Source organism: Pristis pectinata, chromosome 7, assembly GCF_009764475.1.
Source record: "Pristis pectinata isolate sPriPec2 chromosome 7, sPriPec2.1.pri, whole genome shotgun sequence".
Classification (NCBI taxonomy): domain Eukaryota; kingdom Metazoa; phylum Chordata; class Chondrichthyes; order Rhinopristiformes; family Pristidae; genus Pristis; species Pristis pectinata.
In genome coordinates, this window is record NC_067411.1 from 6,554,803 (window position 1) to 6,581,973 (window position 27,171).

At 45.4% G+C, this 27,171-nt stretch overlaps 1 protein-coding gene across 1 annotated transcript in view; it reads right to left on the reverse strand.

Moving 5' to 3' along the window:
• Positions 1-1,090: 1,090 nt before the first annotated feature.
• The window catches only part of mfsd10 (major facilitator superfamily domain containing 10), a 41,643-nt gene continuing 15,562 nt past the window's right edge, over positions 1,091-27,171 (reverse strand). Inside the window, exons 4-13 of the mRNA XM_052019363.1 lie at positions 26,355-26,458; positions 20,751-20,909; positions 19,673-19,861; positions 16,490-16,598; positions 10,704-10,815; positions 9,067-9,175; positions 7,435-7,525; positions 6,379-6,426; positions 4,265-4,354; positions 1,091-2,705 (exon numbers count right to left, since the gene is read on the reverse strand). Coding sequence (XP_051875323.1) covers positions 2,602-2,705; positions 4,265-4,354; positions 6,379-6,426; positions 7,435-7,525; positions 9,067-9,175; positions 10,704-10,815; positions 16,490-16,598; positions 19,673-19,861; positions 20,751-20,909; positions 26,355-26,458 — 1,115 coding nt within the window. The 3' untranslated portion in view covers positions 1,091-2,601. The remainder of the gene's footprint in view (positions 2,706-4,264; positions 4,355-6,378; positions 6,427-7,434; positions 7,526-9,066; positions 9,176-10,703; positions 10,816-16,489; positions 16,599-19,672; positions 19,862-20,750; positions 20,910-26,354; positions 26,459-27,171) is intronic.

Below are 27,171 nucleotides of genomic sequence, written 5' to 3' on the forward strand. Positions count from 1 at the left end.
CTTGCAGGTATGGAAGAGAGGTTGATACAGACTGGTGATGATGAAGTACGATCCGCCAAATTTAATATCGATTGGAGATCTGCGGAATTTATGAGATGGGCAGCACAGGTACATCAAGGTTCTGGTGTACGTGAGTTTAAGAATGATAAAATATCGAATGGTTGGTTGAAGGGGTACCAGGTGGTAAATGCGTTATTGTTGAGATGTGGCCAGTACCCCACGAGATGTACGCGTGGTAGAGGTAAAATGGGAGACCTGTTCCATTTTCTGGCTTCCAGTCTGTTATTCCAATGAGCATGCAGGGTCCAGAAAACAGGCAGGATAAAGTGGCTCCTGACCGGTTTTATTTTGGATGTTCCCATTTCCATTCACCTGATCAGTACTGGCATAAAGATTTTTGCTGCACGTGTAATGTAATTTCCCTGGGCTCCTGAAGGTGTTACTCTGGGTCTCCATTGTGGACTACGATATCAATTTGGGTACAGGAGCCACTGCCTTCCCCCTGGGCCAGCTTCCTGAAGCTCCATCCCTAGAATTGTGGTAAAGAGTACAAGTGCTGTGCTACCAAGATACGATCTTTTGTCTCAACATTTGCACTGAAAAACCCCACTTTCTTTCATTCTCCCACAGTCCTAGAATTAATCATGTTTATGCCAACAGAAGGGGTTTGAAACAAGAAGATACAAAACAGGTGGTCGCAAGCAGGGAATGGGTTAAACAAGTGGAAATCAGCTAAAAAAGGACACTGCGGGGATACAGGTTGCAAGTTGCTAGTTAAGGACACAAAAGAGATTACAATTTAGGACTGCAAACAGGACATGGAGTTTAGTTTTTAAAAAAAATTATGTTGCTCTTTCCACAGATGTTAAATGGAGTATTTTCTGTTTTTTATTCAGACTCAGCATCTGCAATATGTTGCTCCTGCAGTTTTTTTTTCATGAAATAGACTGCTAGGAAGGGAAATGGAGAGAAAGGTATTGGAATTATTAAGAACACTTTTGTGCTGTGACTGGTGCGGAGGAAGGACTGATAAGCTCTGGCTGAGGTAGGATAGCCACCCTCTTGCTCCTGAAGGCCACCGTCTTGTGTGTAAAGTAAAATGGATATGTTTATTTGAAGTTCAGTACAAAACAAAATAAACACTTGATTTCAGGATAGCACAAAAAAATAAAGAATACCTTAAAAGAGTGACAGTTTTCACGTGAACATTGAATATGAATATGCTTACAGGAGGTCCTGATGGGTTAAAGTAAAATGGCCAAAGACTAGTATTCGATTTTCACTTGAAAATGTACTTATGCAGCCTCCGGGGCTTTCTGGTGAAACTGTTGTACAGGTCCTCCCAGGTTAAGGCAGGGTTCCGCTCCTGTGAACTGTTTGTAACCTGAACAGTTTGCAAGTCAGAAGTGTGGCCATGAACCAAGTTCCCACCCAGCAGAAGGTGCCTGCAGCCCTGCAAGCAGCTGGCAAATGCATACCACTGGTCTCCCAAATGTATGGACTGTACATAAGTCAGGTAGTCATAAGCAGCTAAAGAGATTGATATTGAAGACAAAGGAGGAGTTCCAGCACGTAGGCAGCTGAAGGCACAGCCAGTGCTTGCGAATGGAGGTTGGTGATTATGGGAGTGGAGGAAGGTGACAGTGGAACACTCCCACTTGTCTTTGGAGTGGTCGTGAACAGCTCATTGTTAATTCATGATTTTAGCTTTGCTATTAAGGCCAGCATTTAAGATTCATCCAGAATCAACTCTGAACAGAATAAGTTAAGAGCATTAAAAATCTGGAGTCATGGATTGGTCAGACTGTCTGAGCAGATTTCTTTCCCTGAAGGGGCATTTATGACAATCTTGTAGTTTCAGTGTCGCCATCACCGCTGTTCCTGAATTTAAATTCCCCAGCTTCCACAGTGGGTCTTGAACTTGTCTCTAGAGCTAAGCTTGAACCCACATTCTGAAAAGTGGTAGTAAATGGGAGAGAAGGAGAATCCTGCAAGAATATAATTTTCTCTTCCAAATTAAAATGGTTTTCCTTGTGACTTCACTCTTCCCACCCAGGACAGTTATGTCGATAGCTGGATGTTGAGTATATCTGCTGTTAAATATCTCTCATTCCATGCCCTCCAATCATACTCAGGAGTAACCCAATTTGGGCAGTGTGATTATAGCCAACCGGGCCCATAAGTAAGGAATCAAATAATGGCTCACTGGTCATTAATCTTCCAAATCACACACTTAACCTCCAGATGGGATAATGCAAGATTCCATTGTACCACATTCCCACCCAAGGAGGGGGAGCAACCAACATACAAAAAGTATCCAACAGGAGGGAGAAAAAGAATTTCTAACAGCCCTGTAACAAGTTATTTTATGGAAGTCCTTTATACTCGACCCACTAAATGCATTTCTACTTTGGACAGACAGTTTTCCTGATCTTCAATTGCTGTGATGTTCCCAGCTGGAGATGTTATAAAATCAACCAGCTACTGCCAGATTTTGCTTTAAAGGCAGCTTGCAGTTGCTTGAAGGGAATCCATGCCGTCCTCTTGAAGTTTACGTAGGTCAAGCTTTTCTCCCCCTGGTTCTCTTCAGGTTTCTGGTCGTCACTCGGCTTTCTTTGCTTTGGGTATTGCAAGGAGTGCGAGAGGGAGGAGGAAGGCAGCGGCTGCTGCAGTAAAGCACACCTCGGCACCTCCCAGCCAGTAAACTGCAAGTAGACAACAACATTTAATCTCTTCACCACCTCCCCCTGTCCTTTAGCTGCAGCACACAAACAGGTATCAAACTTCTCAACTAGCTCCATTTATTCAGGATGATCACAATCTATACTCAGTGGTAATCTGGTCTCCACAATGGCATTACTTCAATTTAAAAACTTTACTGTGAACCTAATAACTTTCCACTTGAGTTGTATGGACACTTGTGTGCCAGATTTAACACTTGTCTAATGTTTGTTCTGCAGGTATAGTGAGGAATGCACTGAAAATTGGAATTAAGTCTTGTATGAGCAACAGACAACTCAACTTGGCAATTTCCATTTTTATGCAAGGAAGTAAGAATTCAAAAAGAATAAATCACACAGCTCTTGTAAATTTAACTGTAAAAGTAAACTCTGTTTTGTGAGGAATTTGGGACTCAATTTTTAAACTCTCCTGAGCTGAATTCATAAGAAATGGGAGCAAAGATGTCCTTATAGCCTCTAATTAATTAATCCCAACATTCAGTACAACATCCGTTCCACCATCACATCCATATTCCTGCCACATCATCGATAAATGTTTGGATACTCAAGGAATCTCAGGGTCAAGTATAATAGTGATTGGAACCAGCAAAAAATCTCTTAAAGTTAGTGTTTAAAGTTTAGAATACACTGCCTTAAGGTCAGTAAAAGAGATCAAACATTTTTTACAATGAAAATGACATAAATACCCCTTCTCCACCACTCCCCACAAAACAAAATGTGGAGGAATCTAAAGCAACAAACAAACAAGTCTGCTGGAGGAACTCAGCAGGTTGAGCAGCATCTTTGGGGGTAAAAGGAAACATTGACATTCTGGGTCAAAAACCCTGCCCCAGGACTGAGAATGGAGATGGCCGATGTAAAGAGGAGATGGGAGTAGTAAGGTAGAGGCACTGAGCTGACTGGTGGGCTGAGGGGGAGCAAAGGATGACCTGTCCATTATTCCTCTTCCCTCCTCTCTCTCCCCTCCCCCTCCCCCTCCCCACCCCCCAGATGCTGCTTGACCCACTGAGTTCTTCCAGGAGATTGTTTGTTGTTCCAGATTCGAGCACATGCAGGATCTTGTCTCCCCATATAGGAATATAATGACCTCCTCCTGGATTATATTGTGATCAAGGATACAAGAGAACAACAATAGCTGCTTGTGCATTACTGAATTTAATTGTTTCACCATTAGTAGTCATGCCTTCAAGTTCTGCAATTACTTTCCTAAACCCCTCCACCCCATTAAGAAACTCCATAAAAGCCACAGCCCAAGCTTTGAGTCATGTCCTTTGTAGCGCCATAGCAAATGTTGCTTTATAACCATCTTCAAATATTTTTACTACATTTCAGATCCCTCTAAGTTCTTAAATTATGTCCGAGTGCAATCTTCACTCTCTATTGGAGCTGAGACTCCCATGTACTAATGATGAAATCCAATGTTGGTTTGGGCTGCCATTAACTAAAAGTAATCAGGAATTTCACTCCAGTAATGTATTGATAAAACCCATGAATCCAACAAATGAAGCTATACAATTCCTCACCTGTAGCTGCCAAGGTTGGTCCCAAAGCTCGGGCTAGAGCCCCCAAACTGCGAAGTATTCCCATCACTGTTCCTTTTTGATTAGCTGCACCTAAAAAAAAAATTAGCTTAATTTAAACCTTTAATTTTCTTCCCATCCTTCCATTCCCCACCAATTTTCCCCACTCCTGGCATTGGCCCCTTAATAAGTTTTGACTCAATTTTTAAACTTTCCTGAGCTGAATTCTTAAGAAATGAGAGCGAAGATGTCCTTATAGCCTCTAATTAATACCAACGTTCAATACAACATCTGTTCCACCATCACATCCATATTCCTGCCACATCATCGATAAATGTTTGGATACTCAAGGAATCAATCACACCCTTAACATGTAACTGGTAACTTACCATTTGCAGTCCTTTCAGATACTGAATTTCTAAAGTTCACTATCATAGGAACAATTCCCCAACCGGGTGGCTGACTCACCCCTCACTCCCCAAGTCGATGTCCCTCATTTTCAAGGCTCCAGCCTGAATTGATGAATGATGCAGGTACCTTGACTGTCTGTTATCTCCTGCCTATGCATCAACCACAGTTATTGATGCCCAGATGCAGGGCTTCCACCTGAAACGTCAACAATTCTTTCTCTCCCTCAGATGCTGCTCGACTGGCTGAGTTCCTCCAGCACATTGTTACTGCAGATTCCAGCACCTGCAGTCTCATATCTCCAACAACAGTTGTGAAATGCTTTAGGACCTCAAAGCCCTCAAGTAAGATGTTGTGTGAATACAACTCATTAAATCCCATAAGGTCATGCCAGTGGCATCCTTCATTTCTGGTGCCTCACCTCAGCTCCCATCCCCAGTGGTCAGCACTGGCAGAATGTTCAACTGCATGAGATATTGCTGGCAGACTCCACATGCTTGAGCCTATGTGCATACATTTACTTACAAGTTCAGGTGATCTCATCTTATCAGGGTAGATTTTAGCTGGAAAGTCCAGAATTAGAGTTTATAGTGACAGGGCAAACAAATCAGCCATTTAGCACTGTGAGCAGTATTTTCTTTATACAACGGTGTTGTGGACCTTTAATAAACTCCATCCAGTAGAATTTGGGATGCTCAGCCACAGAGTATATTTTAGACACACCGATTCCCTTTGTAATGATATGGATATAAAACAAGAAAGCAGAAGATCAGCAGAAATACTAGAGAAACAAAGGACTGCAAATACTGGAATCTAGATGAAAAACACGATGAAATCACTGAGCAAGCTCGAGGGACCTACCTATGTTCCTCTGAGTCACAATTCCAAGTATCCCACAGGGAATTGGGCAAAAACACTCCACTTGAACAGAGTCTTATCTGGCTCACAAGATGATTGTAGGAGGTGAAGACCAATCACATCATAGCCCCAGCACAGGAATAGCTCAGCCCGCTGTCCAAGACCCAACCCTTCTCAGCTGCTCCATCAGTGACTTACCTTCCATTACAAGGTCAGGAGTGTGGATGTTCACTAATGATTGCAGAGTTTGGTTCCCATTTCAGCTGCTCAACATTCAGGAAGGGGCTGACAAGTGACACGTAACATTGACCAAGGCAAATAACCAACCCCAACAAGAGCAAGACCAAGCACCTCCCCTTGGTAGTATTACTTTGCCACCATTGAACATTCCTGGAGTGATCAGTGACAGGAATCGTACTTATACCAGCTACAAATATTTTTTTTAGCATTATTTGTAGGTTAAGGTATTTAATCTCCATCACCAAGTAAGGTTAGGATGATGACAAACTACTCTGAGCCACTGCACTGCATGTGAGGAAGGTATCAGCACAGCAATCTCAGGATAAGGAGTTCTAGTATGCAATGATGAAAGGATGCACTCCCAAGTGGAGGAAGGTTGTGACCAGAATAGGAACTTGAAAGTGGCACAACGTTCCTAAGCACTTGCTGCCCTGTCTTCAAAAGAGGTAGAGGTCACAGGTTTGGGAATTGCTCTCAAAGCCATGTGGGGTATCAAAATTCATGACATTCCAGGGAGACGAGTCCAATCCTCTCCATTCCCATGCTGAAAACAATGAAAGATGCTGGTGCTTTGATCAAATCTAATGCACAAAAAGGTTCTAGACACTTACCATATCCAGCTACCAGGGCAGACAGGCAGGGGATAACGATAGCAGCAGCTGGAAGGGAAACCAAAATCAGACCAAGGTTATTTTGAAGGGAGGTTCCTCTGTCCCATCTACTGAAGCTTCCTCCCTCTGCAGGGTCAAAAATGTAGGCTTTAAGAAGCAACTGAGGAGGAGAAATTGGAGGGGTTTGGGATGGAATTCCTGAGCTGAGAGCCTTGGCAGCAGAAATTCCAGAGTTTAGCTACCAAGACCCTAAGCTCTGGAATTTCACTCCTAACCTCCAATTATTTTTCCTCCCCTCAGTTGCTCCCTAAAACTTACAATTTTCTCCAAGTTGTTATGCTGAGAGTTTTTGGTCAGCGTCTTGTCTTGTCATGTCAATCAGTGGTACAGAAGTTACTGTGGAAGAATTTCTGAGGGACAAGATTGATCTAGACTTGGAAGGGGCAGGAACTTACTTGCAGCAGCATCACAGGCACATCGCATCATATAAGCAGCATTCACAAGAAAAATATAAACATAAATTAAAGAAAACATTTTACAACGTTAAAGACGCTGTGGTAAATTGGTTTATTATTGTCACATGTACTGAGGTACAGTGAAAAATTTTGTTTTGCATGCCATCCATGCAGATCATTTCATCAGATCAGTCCATCAAGGCAGTACAAGGGAAAACAATAACAGAATGCAGAATAAAGTGTCTCAGCTACAGAGAAAGGGCAGTGCAGGCAGACAGTAAGGTGCAAGGCCATAATGAGGTAGATTGTGAGGTCAAGAGTCCATCTTATCGTACTAGGGGAATGTTCAATAGTCTTATAACAGCAGGATAGAAGCTGTCCTTGAGCCTGGTGGTACGTGCTCTCAGGCTTTTGTATCTTCTGCCCGATGGAGGGAGATGAGGGAGAAGAGAGAATGTCCGGGGTGGGTGGGGGCTTTGATAATGCTGGCTGCTTTACCTAGGCAGCAGGAAGTGTAGACAGAGTCCATGGAGGGGCTGGTTTCCGTGATGAGCTGAGCTATGTAAAAGCAAGTTGATGAGTAGCATCTTGAGTAACTTACCACATGAGTAAAAGAGGAGTCCAATATACAGTACCAGCACTGAACTGGCCCAGCCGATGAGGAGGAAACCCGGGATCAGCACAGATATTGCCTGAACAGGAAAGATGTCATAAGTAAAAATAAGTTCTTCTTGCTTTTACTAAGCCCCTGTTAGAGTTTATCCCGTCCATCACTGTTTGCCACATGAGTCTGATATACAGAAATGGTTAAGCAAGTGGATAGCTGAGAGAAGGAGAGGTTCAACTCTCAGTCAGAGAGTCATACAGCATGGAAATAGGCCCTTCAGCGCAACTGGTCCATGCCGACCAAGATGCCCACCCTGGATAAGCTGGGCAGCACAGTGAGTAGAACCGTTGTTGCCTCAGCTCCAACAACCCAGGTTCAATCCCAACCTCGGGTGCGGTCTGCGTCGCGTTTGCACATTCTCCCTGCGGTTGTGTGGTTCTCCACCCTTATCCCCTCACAAGTACTGTGGTTTCTTCCCACGTTCCAAAAATGTGCAGTTGGTGGATTAATCAGCCACTGCAAATTGCCCCCCCCCCCCCGTATGTAAGCGAGTGGTAGAAACTGGGGAGCAGTTGATGGGAATGTGGGGGAATAAGTTATAGGTAAAATTAGTAGGGAAATAGGATTGCCCTGTGAGCTGGCAATGGACTCAATGGGCCAAATTCCCTTCTCCTGTGTGATAAACAAACATGGATACAAGAATGCTCAGCGTGAAGTTGTACAAGACATTGGTAAGGTCACATTTGGAGTACTGCATACAGTTCTGGTCGCCCAGCGATAAGAAGGATGTCATTAAACTGGAGAGGGTGCAGAAAATATTTGAGGATGTTGGAGGGATTGGGATACAAGGAGAGGTATGATAGGCTGGGACCTTCTCCCCTGGAGTGTAGGAGGCCAGGGGGTGACCTTATAGCAGTTTATAAGATCATGAGGGACATAGATAAGGTGAATAGCCAAAAAGTCTTTACCCGAGGGTAGGAGAGTCCAAAACTAGAAGGCATAGGTTTAAAGTGAGAGGGGCGACTTTTTCCACACAGAAGGTGGTGGGTGTATGGAACAAGCTTACAGAAGAAATAATGCCTTCTCCCCGTAACCCTTAACCCCCTTACCAATCAAGAACCTGTCAACCTCTGCCTTAAATACACCCAATGACGTGGCCTCCACAACCCTGTGTGGCATCGAATTCCACAGATTCACCACCCTCTGGCTGAAGAATTTCCTCCCCTCAGTTTTAAAGGGGTGTCCCTTTATTCTGAGGCTGTGCCCTCAGAACCGAGACTCTCCCACTAGTGGAAACATCCTCTCCACATCTACTCTGTCCAGGCCTTTCAATGAGATCTCCTCATCCTTCTGAACCCCATCGAGTACAGGCCGAGGGACACCAAACGTTCCTCATATGTTAAGCCTTTCACTCCTGTGGACAGGCTTCTGGCTACAGCCGGAGAGGTTTTGGAAAAGCTGCAAGTTGTCCCAAGAGCGATCTGATCAGCCCTACTCACCGTACAACACTCCTGCGAGCCCAATTCACTTTTGGAAGTCCTTGTGTTTATTTTACTGGCGACAATTCAGTGTCAGTACACTCGCCGGCGTGGTTAATCCTCTGCCCCAAAGTTTTCCATCACTTACCCTCCTCACCGCTTTGACCTCATTTCCTGGTTTGATCCTCCGAGCATATCCCCCCTGGACCAGTGCCATTGTAATCCCCACAAAGAAGAACATTTTCCCTTGTTGCATGCTGGAAACATGTGAGAAGGGAATAAGAATTAAAAACAAAAATCACACCAGCGGCCAGAATTTCCTTTAAGTATTCGTTCAAAAGCGAAGGCACGATGAGCTGAGAGACGTCCATCTCTGCTTTGTTCTGTGTTGGCACTGGGATTGTCCTGGGATGCCGGTTCCTCTGTTTGCCAGGACTCGAGAGCCTGAGTTACAGGGAGAGGTTGGGCAGGCTGGGACTTTTTTTCTTGGAGCATATGAGGGGCAACCTTATAGAGGTGTACAAAATACCGAGGGACATAGATAAGGTGAATGTGTGCACAGTTTTTATTTCTAGGGTTAGAGAATCAAGAACTAGAGGACATAGGTTTAAGGTGAGAGGGGAGCGATTTAATAGAGAACCAAGAGGCAACTTCTTTCCTTTTTCTTACACAGAGGGTGGTGGGTATAGGGAACGAGCTGCCAGGGAAAGTGGTTGACGCAAGTACAATAACATCATGTAAAAGACAGTTGGACAGGTACATGGATCGGAAAGGTTTAGAGGGATATGGGTCAAACACAGGCAAATGGGACTAGCTGGGATGGGGCATCTTGGTCGGCATGAACCAGTTGGGGCAAAGGGCCCGTTTCCGTGCTATGTGACTCTTTAACTGAGCAACTAGTTACTCGTCAACCAGAACCCTGTAGGTTTGGAGTCACCAAAGCCTTCTCCAGGCAAGGAGAACTGACTGGCTTCTTCACTAGGCCACTAATCCCACCGTGGTAGTTTGAGAAAGTCAGAATTAAAAGCTCGCATTAATCAAAGGCAGCCAGGTTTTGGGATTCCCATTGATCTACTTTGTAGGAGCGAACAATGTCCAGACAATGTGTGATTTATTGAAACCTGGTGTGCACCAGGAGACCAGACAAAGCTAATCTATCTGAACACAATTTCGGGACAGCTTTATACACCTCTCTGCATACGTGATCACACAGAAAACTTGTTTTGGTTGTTACATTTCTCCGATTACATCATTACACAAACTTAATTACAATGAAATTAGGTTTTCGTTACAGAATAAAACACTTAATTACCCGCTAGTCTAAGTTAACAGCAAACCTAAGTTTTGGTCACAACAGTGGCATGTTATAACATAATCATCAGGCTTCTGTATATTGGTGCAGTTACAGCTGCATCCCATCTTTCTGTTGTTGAGCCTTATCAGTGGTTCCCTGTTACCACACCAGCACAAGCTACATCCTATTTTACTAGTTATTAAACCTCTCTATTCCCACCCTACAATGGTAAACATTGGAATCACCTCTACAACCTTGGTCTGACTCTACCACAGGTATTCCCTTTGTCCCATCATCCCTCCCCCATCCTCTCTGCAACTTAAAAATAAGTTCTTTTCTCACTTTCCCAGTTCTGACAACCAGTTTCTCTCTCCACAGACACAGCCTGACCTGCTGAGTGTTTCCAGCACTTTTATTCCAGATTTCCAGCATCTGCGGGGTTTTTTTTGATATTCAACAAGATCCCAAACAGCCAAATAAAAGCCTTGTACCTGTCAAATTGGAAGCGTTGATGGGTGAGGAAGCTGAGGGTGTACTCCAGGCCAGAGAACAGAAAGAGGTAGAGGAAGTAAACCAGCCCCAGGACTTTCAGAGCCTGCATACCTAGATTGTTATAGAATACAAAAGAATAATTGTGCTAAACACGTTCACTATAAAAGTTGTATTAACAGAACACCTGAAAAGCATTAACGTAATTCAACTGTCAGCATGGGTTTATGAAAGGAAAATAAAAATCACGCTTCAAAAAAATTGTTTTGAAGAGGTCTCTCCCCCTTCCCCTCCCCCTCTTGTCTGTACTCCCACCATTACTCTGGTTGTTTTTAAACCAAACCAATTGCTTCTTCTGTGTTTTCTATTTTTAAATTGATATTTTTAAACTGTGTAACTTTATTTTTACATCTTTATATACAACCAATCACTGCCATTCAAAATTTGAACTTGAGTGACAGGTCAAGCTACAGATGAGGGAGAACCAGTGGCCGTGTGAAGTCGGACCCTCAGACAGCTTCACAGGAAGTCCCACCAAAGAGGTTAGTGTGCAAAAGTAAAGCACGTGGGGTTGTGGCACGGATTAGGAGCTGGAAGCAGACACAGGTAGACAGGGTGGTGAAGGTAGCATTTGGCACGCTTGCCTTCATCATTTGGGGCATCGAGTACAAGAGTCGGGACGTCATGTTACAGCTGTACAGGACGCTGGTGAGACCGCACTTGGGAGTATTGTGTGCAGTTGTGGTTGCCTGGGTACAGGAAGGGCGTGATTAGGAAAGGGTGCAGAAGAGATGCACGCGGATGTAACCAGGGTTTGAGCTACAAGGAGAGACTGGATAGGCTGGGACTGTTTTCCCTGGAGTGTAGGAGGATTATAGAGGTTTATGAAATCATGAGGAGCATAGACAAGGTGAATGTTCAGTCTTTTACCCAGGGTAGGGGAGTCTCAAACCAGAGGGCATAGGTTTAAGGTGAAAGGGGAGAGGTTTTAAAAGGGATCTGAGAGGCAGCTTCTTCACGCAGAGGGTGGTGGGTACATGGACCGAGCCTCCAGAGGAAGTGGTAGAGGGGGGTACAGTTACAATGGTTAAAAGATATTTAGACAGGTACACGGATAGGCAAGGTTTAGAGGGATGTGGGACAAACAGGACTAGCTCAGGTGGTCTTGGTCAGCATGGACGAGTTGGGCCGAATGGCCTCTTTCTGTGCTGTATACAGTGGCATGCAAAAGTTTGGGCTCCCCTGGTCAAAATTTCTGTTACTGTGAATAGCTAAGCGAGTAAAATATGACCTTGATTTCCAAAAGACATAAAGTTAAAGATGACACATTTCTTTAATATTTTAAGCAAGATTACTTTTTTTATTTCCATCTTTTACAGTTTCAAAATAACAAAAAAGGGAAAGGGCCCGAAGCAAAAGTTTGGGCACCCTGTGTGGTCAGTTCTTAGTAACACCCCCTTTGGCAAGTATCACAGCTTGTAAACCCTTTCTGTAGCCAGCTAAGAGTCTTTCAATTCTTGTTTGGGGATTTTTGCCCATTCTTCCCTGCAAAAGGCTTTTAGTTCTGTGAGATTCTTGGGCCATCTTGCATGCACTGCTCTTTTGAGGTCAATCCACAGACTTTCGATGATGTTTAGGTCGGGGGACTGTGAGGGCCATGGCAAAACCTTCAGCTTGTGCCTCTTGAGGTAGTCCATTGTGGATTTTGAGGTGTGTTTAGGATCATTATCCTGTTGTAGAAGCCATCCTCTTTTCATCTTCAGCTTTTTTTACAGACGGTGTGATGTTTGCTTCCAGAATTTGCTGGTATTTAATTGAATTCATTCTTCCCTCTACCAGTGAAATCTTCCCCATGCCACTGGCTGCAACACAAGCCCCAAGCATGATCGATCCACCCCCGTGCTTAACAGTTGGAGAGGTGTTCCTTTCATCAAATTCTGCACCCTTTTTTCTCCAAACATACCTTTGCTCATTGCGGCCAAAAAGTTCTATTTTAACTTCATCAGTCCACAGGACTTGTTTCCGAAATGCATCAGGCTTGTTTAGATGTTCCTTCGCAAACTTCTGACGCTGAATTTTGTGGTGAGGACGCAGGAAAGGTTTTCTTCTGATGCCTCTTCCATGAAGGTCATATTTGTGCAGGTGTCGCTGCACAGTAGAACAGTGCACCACTACTCCAGACTCTGCTAAATCTTCCTGAAAGTCTTTTGCAGTCAAATGGGGGCTTTAATTTGCCTTTCTAGCAATCCTATGAGCAGTTCTCTCAGAGAGTCTCCTTGGTCTTTCAGACCGCAACTTGACCTCCACCGCTCCTGTTAACTGCCATTTCTTAATTACATTACAGACTGAGGAAACAGCTGCCTGAAAACGCTTTGCTGTCTTCTTACAGCCTTCTCCTGCTTTGTGGGCATCATTTATTTTAATTTTCAGAGTGCTAGGCAGCTGCTTAGAGGAGCCCATGGCTGCTGATTGTTGGGACAAGGTTTGAGGAGTCAGAGTATTTATAAAGCTTTGAAATTTGCATCACCTGGCCTTTCCTAACGACGACTGTGAACGAGCCATAGCCCTAACAAGCTGATGAAGGTCTGAGACCTTGGTAAAAGTTATCTGACAGCTCAAATCTCTTGGGGTGCCCAAACTTTTGTATGGTGCTCCTTTCCTTTTTTCACTCTAAAATTGTACAAAATAAAAATAATACACTAATCTTGCTTAAAATGTTGAAAAGAATGTTTCATCTTTAACTTTATGACTTTTGGAGATCAGTTCATCTTCTACTCACTTAACTATCCACAGTAAGAGAAATTTTGACCAGGGGTGCCCAAACTTTTGCATGCCACTGTATGTCTGTGACTCTAAGTAAACTGGTCTTTTTCCACATGGTAGGCAGTGACTAGTGGATGCTGCAGGCATCAGTGCTTGGCCCCAGCGATTCACAACATCCATCAATGATTTGGACGAGAGGACGATATTCTGCATTCTGTTTTTTTTCTTTTTACTACCTCGATGTACTTACACATAGTACGATCTGTCTGGATGGCATGCAAACAAAAGCTTCACTGTATCTTGGTACATGCGACAATAATAAACCAATACCAAATGTAACATTTCTAAGTTTGCTGATGACACAAAGCTGGAAGGGAATGTGAACGTTCATCATCACTGTCTCCAAATCCTGGAACTCCCTTCCCAACAACACTGTGGTGGGCCGCTGCAGTCCAGAGGAATTTTAAGATGTCCATCCTTATTTTCAGGTTCCTGTCCATCTCTGCAACCAATTCCCCACCCTGCAAACCTTCAGAACATCCTATCCTCTCCAACTCCAGCATATCCCAAATTTTAAATGTCTCACTACTGGTGGTCCTGACTTGCAGTGCCAGGACCACGTCTGGACTCTTTCACAAACCTCCCACCTCACTGTCATCCTTCAAGAAGTTATCCATAAATTTCCTTTTGTGGCACTGTATCAAATTTAGTTTGATAAACATCCCAGGAGGGCTATTACATAAAACAGTGTATCCCTCCATGGACTCTGTCTACACTTCTCACGGCCTCAGTAAAGCAGCCAGCATAATCAAAGACCCCACCCACCCCGGTCATTCTCTCTTCTTCCCCCGCCCCCCCCCCCCCCCCCCCCCCCCCCAATCAGGCAGAAGATACAAAAGCCTGAAAGCACGTACCACCAGGCTCAAGGACAGCTTCTAACCCACTGTTATGAGACCATTGAACAATCCCCTTGTACAATAAGATGGACTCTTGACCTCACAATTTATCTCATTATGGCCTTGCACCTTATTGTCTGCCCACACTGCACTTTCTCTGTAACTGTAACACTTTATTCTGCCTTCTGTTACTGTTTTCCCTTGTACTGCCTTGATGTACTGATGTGATGAAATGATCTGTACAGATGACATGCAAAACAAAGTTTCTCACTGTACCTCAGTACATGTGACAACAATGAACCAATTTACCAATTTTTGTGATATTGTGTCTCAATGGAACACAGAAATTGCTCGATGGAAAACATTTTTTATTTATTCATTCTTGGGAAGCAGACGTCACTGGCAGGGCCACCATTGATTGTCTATCCCCGAATATCCCCAGCAGAGGAGACAATTATGAGTCAACACATTAATGATCCTGAGGTCACATTTGGCCAGACCAGGTAATGATGGCAGATTTCTTTCCTTGGAGAGCATTAATGAACCAGATTGTTTTTTTTTAAAAAAATACAGGCAGTTTTATGGTTATTGTTAATAAAACTAACCATTCTTTTAAATTCCAGATCTATTTAATTCCCCAGACTTGAACTCCCCAGCTTCCTTGGTGGGATTCTAACTCATGCCTTTTAGGTCAATCATCCAGAACTCGGGCTGCTAGTCCAGTAACTTAACCATTATGCTATCATACCCTTGGGATTCTGACAGGGGTAGGCAGGGTGGCTGCTGAGGAGCCCTTTCCCTCAGTAGGGGTGTCTAAAACAAGGGAGCACAGTTTCAGAATAAGGGGTCACCCACCTGAGGTGGAGATTGGAATGTAGAAATCTGAGGGGTGACCTTACAGATGTACATTATATAAAACCATGAGGGGCATCAATAGGGTGAATGCACACAGATCCATTTTAAACCTTTCGCCTCTCACCCTAAACCAAGGCGCTGTAGTTTTTGATTCACTTTCCCTGGGAAAAAGACTGAGGGGCAACTCCTTCACACTGACAGTGGTCGGTACATGGAACGAGCTGCTAGAGGAAGTGGTTGAGGCAGGTATAACAACATTTAAACAGCTACTTGGACAGGTACACGGATAGGAAAGGTTTTGGAGGGATATGAGCCAAACGCAAGCAAATGGGACCAGCTTAGATGGGCACCTTGGTTAGCATGGACCAGTTGGGCTGAAGGGCCTGTTTCCGTGCTGTGTGACCCTACGATTTCTACTTTAAGGTGGTGTGACTCTTTGGAATTCTCTGCCCCTGAACTGTGGAGGTAGAGATGGACAAACGTTCACTACAGGGGAATCACGGACAATGGAGAGAGGAAAAAGAAGTGGCGTCGAGGCCAAGATTGGATCAACGATGATCATATTGCTCAAGGGCCAAATGGCCGACTCTTGCTTGTGTTATTGGTAATTGGTTTATAGTTGTCACATGTACTGAGATACAGTGAAAAGCTTTTGTTTGTGTGCTACCCAGACAGATCATTCCATATACAAGTACATTGAGGTAGTACAGAAGGAAAAATAACAGAATGCAGAATATAGTGTGACAGTTACAGAGAAAGTGCAGTGCAGGTGGACAAGTAAAGTGCAAGGGCCATGAGAGGTAGATTCTAAGGTCAAGAGTTCATCTTTAGCGTACAAGAGGTGTGTTCAAGAGTCTGATAACTGGGATAGAAGCGGTTCTTGGGCCTGGCGGTGTATGTTCTCAAGCTTTTGTATCTTCTGCCTGATTTGGGCAGGGGGGTGAAGAGGAGGAAGACAGAGAATGACCAGGGTAGGAGGGGTCTTTGATTATGTTGGCTGCTTTCCCGAGCCAGTGGGAAATGTAGACTGAGTCCATGGAGTGGAGGCTGGTTTGCAATATTATGTTCTTATTAATTATTATAATTAGTTAACAAATCCATTATCATTGTATCACGTGTCTACCAGGCTAACTGGTCGCTGCTTAAAACCAGCAGGTAATGTTAGTCCCTTCCCAAACAAGGGATCATTGCCTTGCTGTTACTGATGGAGCAGACAACAATGGGTAAGACACAGGACAAGGGAGAAGATTTCTGGAAATCAGGAATAAACGCACCTTCTGGAGAAGGAGAATCCCTCCTTCGTTGGATGGCGGAGAATTGAAACAGTGCCACTGGGCTGAGAAGGTCCACAGCATTCTGGAAGGTAGAAGAGACCGAGGAGATCTGTGGGGAGAGTCAGAGTCAAGTGTAAGAACCCCTAATCTTAACACTACAACAGATAAATGCTGGGGATACTCAACAGGTTAGGCAGCATCTGTGGAGAGAGAAACCAAGTTAATACTTCCGGTCTGAGACCCTTCATCAGAACTGGGGGGTAAGAAAGAGAAAACAAATTAGTTTTGAGTTGCAGGGAGGAGGGTAGAATGAGTAAAACTAAGGGGCTGCATCAGTCCTGGTCTCACTGAATCAGAGATCAGAACAGTTCCATCAGATATATACGAGAACATTGCCAGGACCCAAGGGACTATGTTACAAGGAGAGGTTGGGCAGGCTAGGACTTAATTCCTTGTAGGAGACAGAGGTGACCTTATAGAGGTGTATAAAGTCATGAAGGGCACAGGTAGGGTGAATGCACATAGTCTTTTTCCCAGGGTTGGGGAATCAAGAACTAGAGGGCATAAGTTTAAGGTGACAGGGGAAAGATTTGAGGAAACCTAGGAGCAACTTCTTCACACAGAGGGTAAAACGAGCTGCCAGAGAAAGTAATTGAGGCGGGTACAATAATGACATTTAAAATACATTTGGATAAGTAAATGGATAGGAAGGGTTTAGAGGAATACGGACCAAACCCAGGCAAATGGGACCTGCCTAGGTGGACATCTTGGTCAGCAAGGATGAGTTGGGCTGAAGGGCCTGTTTCCATGCTGTATGACTCTACATCACACAACGAAGAGGATAAATATCAGAGAATGAACCCTTCTCTCACCTTTATGAATTATGATGACAAGAAACAGTATGCATTTCTCAAGCCCTATGAAGATTCTCAGTCTGCTTTGATGATTCATAGAAACAGAAATGAAAGAAACAGCAGGGCTTGTGTTCTCCGTCTCAAATGAAAACATTACTGCTGAGCATCTTGAGAAGTAGTCTCAGTGAAACAAGTACGTCAAGAACTCCACTGGAACCAGAAAGTGTGTCATAGAATGAGAATGTTGCAGGAGAAACAAATATTCACTTGATCTTGATGCCCTCCTGGACTTTGTCATTTCCATTTCACCATGCACTGGTGTTAAATTTAAGCCTGTGGCGGTTCCATACAGACCATCCCTGGGTTATGAACGCCTGATTTATGAACACTCCCACATATGAAGGGGCTCCTCTAACATTATTAAATTCAGAAGTCTGACATACATAATGTACATTCGTTCCTAAGAACAGCAAAACTCGTTTCCTTCTCTCTCCACTCATAGTAATTGTTTTTTTTAAATGAAGTCTTAGAACATAAAACACTACAGCACAGTACAGGCTCTTTGGCCCACAATGTTGTGCCGACATTTTATCCTGCTCTAAGATCTATCTAACCCTTCCCTCCCACATAGCTCCCTATTTCTCTATCATTCATGTGCCTATCTAAGAGACTCTTAAATATCCCTAATGTATCTGCCCCCACAACCTCTGCTGGCAGTGCGTTCCACGCACCCACCACTCTGTGTAAAACACTTACCCCTGAAATCCCCCTTATACCTTCCTCCAGTCACCTTAAAATTATGTCCCCTCGTGTTAGCCATTGTCACCCTGGGAAAAAGTCTCTGACTTTCCACTCAATCTATGCCTCTCATCATCTTGTACACTTCTATCAAGTCACCTCTCATCCTCCTCCTCTACAAAGAGAACAGCCCTAGCTCGCTTGACCTATCCTCATAAGACATGTTCTCCAATCCAGGCAGCATCCTCTGCACCCTCTCTAAAGCTTCCACATCCTTTCTATAATGAGGTGACCAGAACTGAACACATGTGCTTTTAATGCCAATAATTACAATACTTTGGAGATATGGTTACCATGGTGTATTCTTTGTGCACTTTCCAACTTATGGACAAAATCAACTTATGGATGTCAGTAAAAACAGTTTTATGCAAATTAACTAAGTACGAGGGCCTCGCACAATGCTTCAAGTGAACACACCCAGGGAAAATGTGTTTGCAGAAATTTTAGACCAAACAGTTTCGAAATAAATTACTGTAGGGAGTAAATTGAACCGTGTAGTTCAGGATCTGGATGTGGATTGAATAGGCAGTGGAAGATTTCCTACTTGGCAAACTAGTCTACCCAGATGTTGCAGTCCATGGAAGGTCACCATGACACTGTTTACACAGTGATGAGTTACAAGGGGTGCGAACTGTATCACATCTGATATAATTCTAATACAGGATGCAATATGTATTTGTCAGGAATGTTTGCCTGGGAGTAAAAGTACATAGTTGCCTAAAAGTGACATCCCTACGTAGACAGGGAGTTGAAGGAAGAGTGTAGCACACTTGCCTTCATCGGTCAGGGCACTGAGTACAGGAGTTGGGACATTATATTGCAGTTGGACAAGACATTGGTGAGGCCACACCCTTGTGTTCAGTTTTGGTCGCCCTGTTATAGGAAAGACGTCATTAAGCTGGGAAGAGCGCAGAGAAGATTTGTGAGAACATTGCCAGGAGTCGAGGGCCTGAGTTACAGGGAGAGGTTGGGCAGGCGAGGACTTTATTCCTTGGAGCGTTGGAGACTTAGGAGTGATCTGATAGAGGTATATAAAATCATGAGGGGCATAGACAGGGTTAACACACACAGTCTTATTCCCAGGGAAAGGGAATCAAAAACCATTCCCAGGGAAAGGGCATGAGTTTTAGGTGAGGGAGGAAAGATTTAGAAGGGGCAACTGAGGGGCAACTTCTTCACGTAAAGGGTGGTCAGTATATGGAATGAGCTGCCAGAGGAAGTAGTTGAGGCAGGTACATTAACAACATTTGAAAGACATTTGGACAGGTACGTGGCCAGGAAAGGTTTGGAGGGAGATGGGCCAAACGTGGGAAAATGGGACTTGCTTAGATGGGCACCATGGGTTTTTCACTGTACCTCGGCACAAGTGACAATAATAAACCAATACCAATCTCTTCCCAACCCTGCACCATCTCCCTGATAAGCTGCACACACCCTGCCCCGAATCCCTACACACCCTTTCTCCCGTTCCCTTCCCTAATTCATTCCCCCCCCCCCACCCCCACCCTTATCCAAACTGCCAACCCCTCACCCGCTTCTCTCTTGGGAGGGTCTCTGGGAGGAAGAAGAAGATGAAGAGTAGATCCGACACCACGAATGTCATTGCCAGCAGCGCAGGTTGGACGTAGAAGGCTTCATCCTTGCCAGCACGTGATCCAAGGAAGGCTCCAATCATGGGCCCAATGGTGAAGCCCAGGGAGAAAGCCACACCGATCATTGCCTGAGGGGAAGGGAGAAACAGGAGGTTCAGGAGGGGTGCAGAACATAAACGGGATAAAACAGTCCATGTACCTTTGAAGTAGAAGATGAATGTATTCAGGGAAAGTGACTGGGGCGTGTTGTAGAACAGAGGGACCTAGGAGTACAAGTCCATGGTTCCCTGAAAGTGGCGTCACAGGTAGACAGGGTGGTGAAGAAGGCTTTTGGCACACTGGCCTTCTTTAACCAGGGTGTTAAGTATAGAAGTGTACAGTTGTACAGGACTTTGGTGAGGCCGCACAGAGTATTGTGTATGGTTTTGGTCGCCATGATATAGGAAAGTTGTTATTAAACTGGAAAGAGTGCAGAAAAGATTTACAAGGATGTTGCCAGGACTCGAGGTACTGAGTTATAAGGTTGGACAGGCTAGGACCCTTTGCCTTGGAGCGTAGGAGACTGAGGGGTGATCTTATAGAGGTGCATAAGGGGCATCATGAGGGGCATCGATAGGGTGAATGCACACAGTTTTTTTCCCAGTGTTGGGGAATAGAGGGCATAGGTTTAAGGTGAGAGGGGAGAGATTTAATAGGAACCTCAGTTTTTTTTTTAAAAACACACACCCAGAGGTTGGTCAGTTTATGGAATGAGCTGCCAGAGGAAGTGGTTGAGGCAGGTACAACAACTCTTAAGAGACAGTTGGACGGGTACATGGAGAGGGCAGGTTTAGAAGGATATGGGCCAAACACAGTGAATGGGACTAGCTTGGATGGGAATCTTGGTCAGCGTGGACATGTTGGGTCAAAGGGTCTATTTCCATGTTGTATGACTCTATGGCTCTCAGTACACATGTGTCTTTAGATGACTCAGTGCTACCTCCACCAGCAGATCCTGCCTCTGCACCAGCTCCTTACCATGCCCTTGCTGCGTGCCGTGGGGGACTGCAGGTCAGCGATTATGGCCGTCGACAAGCTGACGTTCCCCTTGCTGACCCCTCCTACCACTCGGGACAGAAAGAAAATGCCGAAGCTCCTCGAGAGAGCCCACAGTCCGTACGAAACAATGAGGCCGACCTGGGGAGTGGGAGAGAAAGGTGCTGAGCAAAGGTTCATTAGCACGGTTCCCCACCGCCCCTATTGCTCCCACTCTCCACCGTCCTTTCCCATCAGATTGCACCATCTCCAGCCCTTCGTTCCCTCCATCTATCCCCTCCCAGCCTCTGTCGCTACCTCCACCCTTCCCTCCCCCACCTGACACCAGCCGCCAATCACCCCTCCCCACCCGAATCCTCCTATCACCTGCCAGCTCTAACCCCACCCCTTCCCTTCACCTCATCTCCCCTCTTTCTTTCAGTCCAGATGAAGGATCTCGACCCAAAACGTCGACTGTCCATTTCCCTCTGTAGATGCTGCCTGACCCGCTGAGTTCCTCCAGCAGTTTGTTTTTCCTCCAGATGTCAGCATTGTAGCCTCTTGTGTCTCCTGTGTACCCAGGACAACCCCATGGATCTTTAACGTAATATTGTAGTGGAGTTCTGGTCACCCCATTAGAGGGGAGGATGTGGAGACTTTGGGGGGGGGGGGTGCAGAAGAGGTTCACTGCCTGGATTAGAGGGTATGAGCTATAAGGAGAGGTTGGACATACTTGGGTTGTCTTCTCTGTAGTGTCAGAGGCTGAGGAGAGACCTGATAGAAGTTTATAAAATTACAAGAGGCGTGGATAAGGTAGATATTCTATTGCCTGCAGGGTGGAAACATCAAATACTAGAGGACATAGGTTTAAGGTGAGGGGGAAAGTTTAAAGGATGAATTTTCTTTTTAAATAGCAGAATGGTGGGTGCCTGGAACGGGCTGCCAGGGGTGGAGGGTGGAAGCAGAGGCATTTAGACAGGCACATGAACAGGCAGGGAACGGAGGGATATGGATCATATGCAGGCAGAAGGGTTTAGTTTAATTTGGCATCATGGTCAGCACAGACATCATGGGCCGAAGGGCCTGTTCCTGCGCTGTTCGGTTCTATGTTTATCAGAAAGGCAGCATTTCCAACAGTCCAGCACGCCCTCAGTACTGCACTGGAGGAGAGAAAACACAGGGCTACGGGGAGTGGGACCAGTAGGACTGCTAGTAGCAGTTCAATGGGCTGAACGGCCTCTTTCTGACTTCAACATTTCTGTTTACCATTGCCTTGAGTTTGGAAATGATGCTTCAGAACAATGAGGTCACTGCCACCCCTAAACACCCGAGGACCCAATGTCGAGCTGCCTTCTGCAGTCCGTGAACATTCGGTCAGTCTCAGTTCTTGCATGGGACCGGGACCGGATTCCACAGCAAGGATGCCACCACTGAGCACAAATAGGAAAACAGATAACTTCCAGCTCCCCTCCAGCTCAAGCGTCACACATTAACAGCCCCTTCACCAGCTCAATCCCAATTTACTGAGGAAAAACATTCCTGTGGCGAGACTAATTTGGATAGATCTTTCAAAGGGACTGCATGTGTGTGATGGGTCAAACCATCTCCACTGCACCACGGTTACAAGACTCTGTAGTTCTCCACTTTCTCCCATTGTGGGATCTCCAGCCAAACACCAGCAGAATTCCTAAGCAGCTCCTTCTCAGGGAAGTGCAATTGCATCACTGCCTGGTACACAGGCTCCAATGCAAGAGGCTGCAGAGGGTTGTGGACTCAGCCAGCTCCATCATGGGCACGACCCTCCCCACCATCGAGGACATCTTCAAGAGGCAGTTCCTCCAGAAGGCAGCATCCATCACTAAGGACCCTCACCATCCAGGACATGCCCTCTTCTCATTACTACCATCAGGGAGGAGGTACAGGAGCCTGAAGACCCACACTCTACGTTTCAGGAACAGCTTCTTCCCCTCTGCCATCAGATTTCTGAATGGTCCATGAACCCATGAACATTACCTCGTTATTCCTCTTTTGCACTATTTATTTATTTTTGTAACTTATAATAATTTTTTATGTCTTGCACTGTACTGCTGCCACAAAACAACAAATTTCATAACAAATGTCAGTGACAATAAACCTGATTCTGGCAACCAGATCCTAACACGCAATATGGAACAGAAACTAGGGACAATTTCACAGAGATTAGACCAACTCAGCATCATTGAGATAGTTACATAGAACATAGAACAGTACAGCACAGTAACAGGCCCTTCGGCCCACAATGTTGTGCTGAACTAATTAAGCTAGTAATTTAAACACCTAACTAATCCCTTCTGCCTACACAATGTCCATATCCCTCCATTCTCTGCACACTCGTGCCTACCCAAGAGCCTCTTAAATGCCTCTATTGTATATGCCTCCACCACCACCCCTGGCAGCACATTCCAGGCACCCACCACTCTCTGTGTAAAAAAAAGTTGCCCTGCACATCTCCTTTGAACTTTCCTGCTCTCACTTTAAATTCATGCTCTCTAGTTTTAAAAAAGATACTGGCTGTCTGCTCTATCTACGCCTCTCATAATTTTATAAACTTCTCTGGTCTCCCCTCAGCCTCTGCCGCTCCAGAGAAAACAAGTTTGTCCAAGCTCTCCTTATAGCACGTGCCCTCTAATCTAGGCAGCATCCTGGTGAACCTCTTCTGCACCCTCTCCAAAGCCTCCACATCCTTCCTATAATTGGGTGACCAGTACTGAATGCAATATTTCATATGCGGCCTCACCAGAGTTTTGTAAAGCTGCAATATAATTTCCTGACTCTTGAACTCAGTGCCTCAGCTAATAAAGGCAAGCATGCCATGTGCCTTCTTTACCACCCTATCAATTTATTCAGCCACTTTCAGAGAGCTATAGACTTAGACCCCAAGATCCCTCTGTACATCAACACTGTTAAGGGTCCTGCCATTAACTGTGTACTCTCCCCTAACATTTGATCTCCCAAAGTGCAACACCTCACACTTGGCCGGATTAAACTCCATCTGCTGTTTCTCCGCCCATATCTGCAACTGATCTGTATCAAGCTGTGTCCTTTGGCAACCTCTACACTATCCACACTGGGATCCATGCTAACTAAGGATGATTAAAACACGTTATAGCCAATAAAACCGGGAACCGGTGGACCTCAACAGTCCCAGAGTATGGAGGTGGTTCCATTGTTTTCTTGTGGAAGTGGCCACCACACAAAGGCAGTTACTGCCTCCTGTAAATGCCCTTGAGAACCAGTGCTGAGCTGCCTTGCTGAACCACTGTAGGTCAACCCATGAAGATACCACCAAGGTCCTGTAGTTTCTCAATACGAAGTGAGAGGTTTACCCATCCAGAATGTTGAGTGCCTGGACTCATGTCTTCCAGGCTGAGTGAAGTTGGCAGAAGTACGTCCCTGAAGGATATTAGTGAATGAGATGGGCTTTTATAAAAATCCAGCAGTTTTGTGAAAATATAAATAAAATAAACTGCAAAAGCTGGAAATCTGAAATTAAGACAAGAAATGCTCAGCAGGTCAGGCAGCATCTGTGAGGGAGAGACATTATTAATGATTCAGTTCAGTGTGAAGCTCAAAGGTGAAAACCTTCCACTTATGAAAGGGAGATTTTGTTTGACGAATCCGTTAAAGATTGAGAGTCTCTAAACAGAAATATCAACCCTGTTTCTCTCTCCACAGATGCTGCCTGACCCGCTGAGTGTTTCCAGCATTTTCTGTTTCTATTCTAGTAGTTCTGTGGTCACTATTTCTGATGCCAACTTTTTATTCCAGACTATTTAATTATCTGAATTTAATTCCTTCATTGCAGTGGTCTCCAGACTCAAGCACTCTGGAGCAACAAACAAGATACTGGAGGAACTCAGCGGGTCAGGCAGCATCTGTGGAGGGAAATGGACAATTGACGCTTTGGGTCGAGACCCTTCATCTGGACTGGAAGAGTAGAGGGGAGAGAGTCAGTATACAGAGGTGAGGGGAAGGGGTGGAGTGAAGGCTGGATCCTGATGAGGAGAGGTGATAGGCAGGTGGAGGAGGGAGGGGTGGAGACAGCGACAGAGGCTGGGAGGTGATGGGTGGAGGCAACAAAGGGCCGCAGATGGTGGAGTCTGATGGGAGAGGAAGGTGGGGCGTGGAAACAAATGAGGGAGGTGGGGAGGGCAGAGGGGAACAGTGGGGGGAGGGGACCCAGTGGGTGATGGGCAGATGGGGTGGGTGGAGGAGGAGAAAGAGACAGGGTGATGGGGGGGCTGCGGTGGGTGTAGGAGGGACTGGGCAGATCAGGAGGATCAGCAGTCTCTTGCGTCTCCAGTGAGAACTCTGCAGCCAGGTAATAACAATCCCACCTCAGTCAGAAGCTTGCTCTGCCTTCTAAACAGTGCTGCTGGGAGTTCTGTTCTCTAATGAGATAGTCTGTTCACCTTCCCACATCAACACTGCCCTGGTTGCAGTCTCCAAACCTCAGAGTCATAGTAAGAGGCCCTTCAGCCCATCCATGCCAACCAATTACACCAATCCCATTTTATTCATTGGGCTCTTGGGCTGTACTCCTTGGAGTTCAGAAGAATAAGGGGGGTGCTCATAGAAACATTTCGAATGTTTAAAGGCCTGGACAGAATAGATGTGGCGAAGTTGTTTCCCATGGTAGGGGAGTCTAGTACAGGAGGGCACGACTTCAGGATTGAAGGGCGTCCATTCAGAACAGAGATGCGGAGAAATTTCTTTAGCCAGAGAGCGGTGAATCTGTGGAATTTGTTGCCACGGGTGGCTGTGGAGGGAAAGTCATTGGTGTATTTAAGGCAGAGGTTGATAGGTATCTGAGTAGCCAGGGCATCAAAGGTTATGGTGAGAAGGCGGGGGAGTGGGGCTAAATGGGAGAATGGATCAGCTCATGATAGAATGGCGGAGCAGACTCGATGGGCCGAATGGCCGATTTCTGCTCCTTTGTCTTATGGTCTTATTCTCCCCAGGTTCTACCACTCACCTACACACTAGGGGTAACGTACAGTGGCCAATTAACCCATCAACCAGCAGGTCTTTGGAGCAAAAACAGAAAGGATGGAAGAGCTTAGCCAGTCAGGCAGCATCAGTGGGTAGAAGGAACCAGTTAACGTGGTGGGTCGAGGACCCTTCCTCAGAACTGGGGAGGTGAGGGGGAGACGGGGAGAAAAGAAAGGGAGGTTTGCAGTTTAAAAGCAGAGCTGGGTGGTGGGAAGAGATGTGGAGGTTGGTTAAGGCAGAACCTTAACTGACCATTAGTGAGGCATTGTAAAGAGGGTGCGGTGAGGAAGGGACACAAACTGATAATGGAAAACATTGAGACTTTACCTGAAGGTGGAAGATTCAATGTTCACTTCAGCAGGTTGCAAAGTGCCCAGATGGAAGATAAGACGTTGTTGTTCTGGTTTACGTTGGACCTCACTACAGCAGCGGAGGAGACCTCAGACAGATAGGTCAGAACGGGAATGGGATTGGGAATTGATGTCTTTGGGTTGTGGGAGGAAACTGGGGGAGGGAAACCCACGCGGTCACAGGGAGAACGTGCAAACTCCGCGCAGGCAGCACGGACAAACCTACCGTGGTCACCAGCATCAACATCCTGCGGCCAAAGTAGTCAGAGGCAGCGCCGGTTACTGGAGAGACGACGAACTGCAGCACCGAGAAGATGGATCCAATGAGCCCTGGGGAGAAAGGAATGAAGCACGTGTCATGCAGCCTGCGTCATCGATGGGCATCCCATGTGACCAAGAGGACAGAGCAGGACAGGGCAGTGGATGTTATCTATATGGACTTTTGCAAGGTCTTTGAAAAGGTCCTGCATGGTAGGCTAGTCTGGAACGTTAGATCACAAGGGATCAAGTTCAAGTTGATAAGGGTGTAAATGCCATGAAAATTGGCTTTTTGCCACAGCAGTACATTACAAACATAAATTAACATAATCCAGGGAGAGCCAGCTAACTGGATTCATAAGTGGCTCCTAGGTCTCGGAATTTGGTGACAAGCTTGCTTGGAATTATTGTATTGAAGGCAGAACTGTAGTCAATACACAATAGTCTAACATATGTGTCTTTACTGTCCAGATGCTCCAGAGCTGAGTGTAGGACCAGGGAGATGGCATCCGCTGTAGACCTGTTTTGCCGATAGGCGAATTGCAATGGGTCGAGATTGTCTGGTAGGCTGGAGTTGATGTGTGCCATGACCGACCTCTCAAAGCACTTCATGATGGTGGATGTCAGAGCCACTGGTCAGCAGTCATTGAGACATGTTACCTTGCTTTTCTTTGGTACCGGGATGATAGTGGTCTTAAAACAGGAGGGAACCCGAGATCGAAGCAGGGAGAGGTTGAACATGTCTGTAAATACTTCTGCCAGCTAATCAACACAAGATCTGAGCA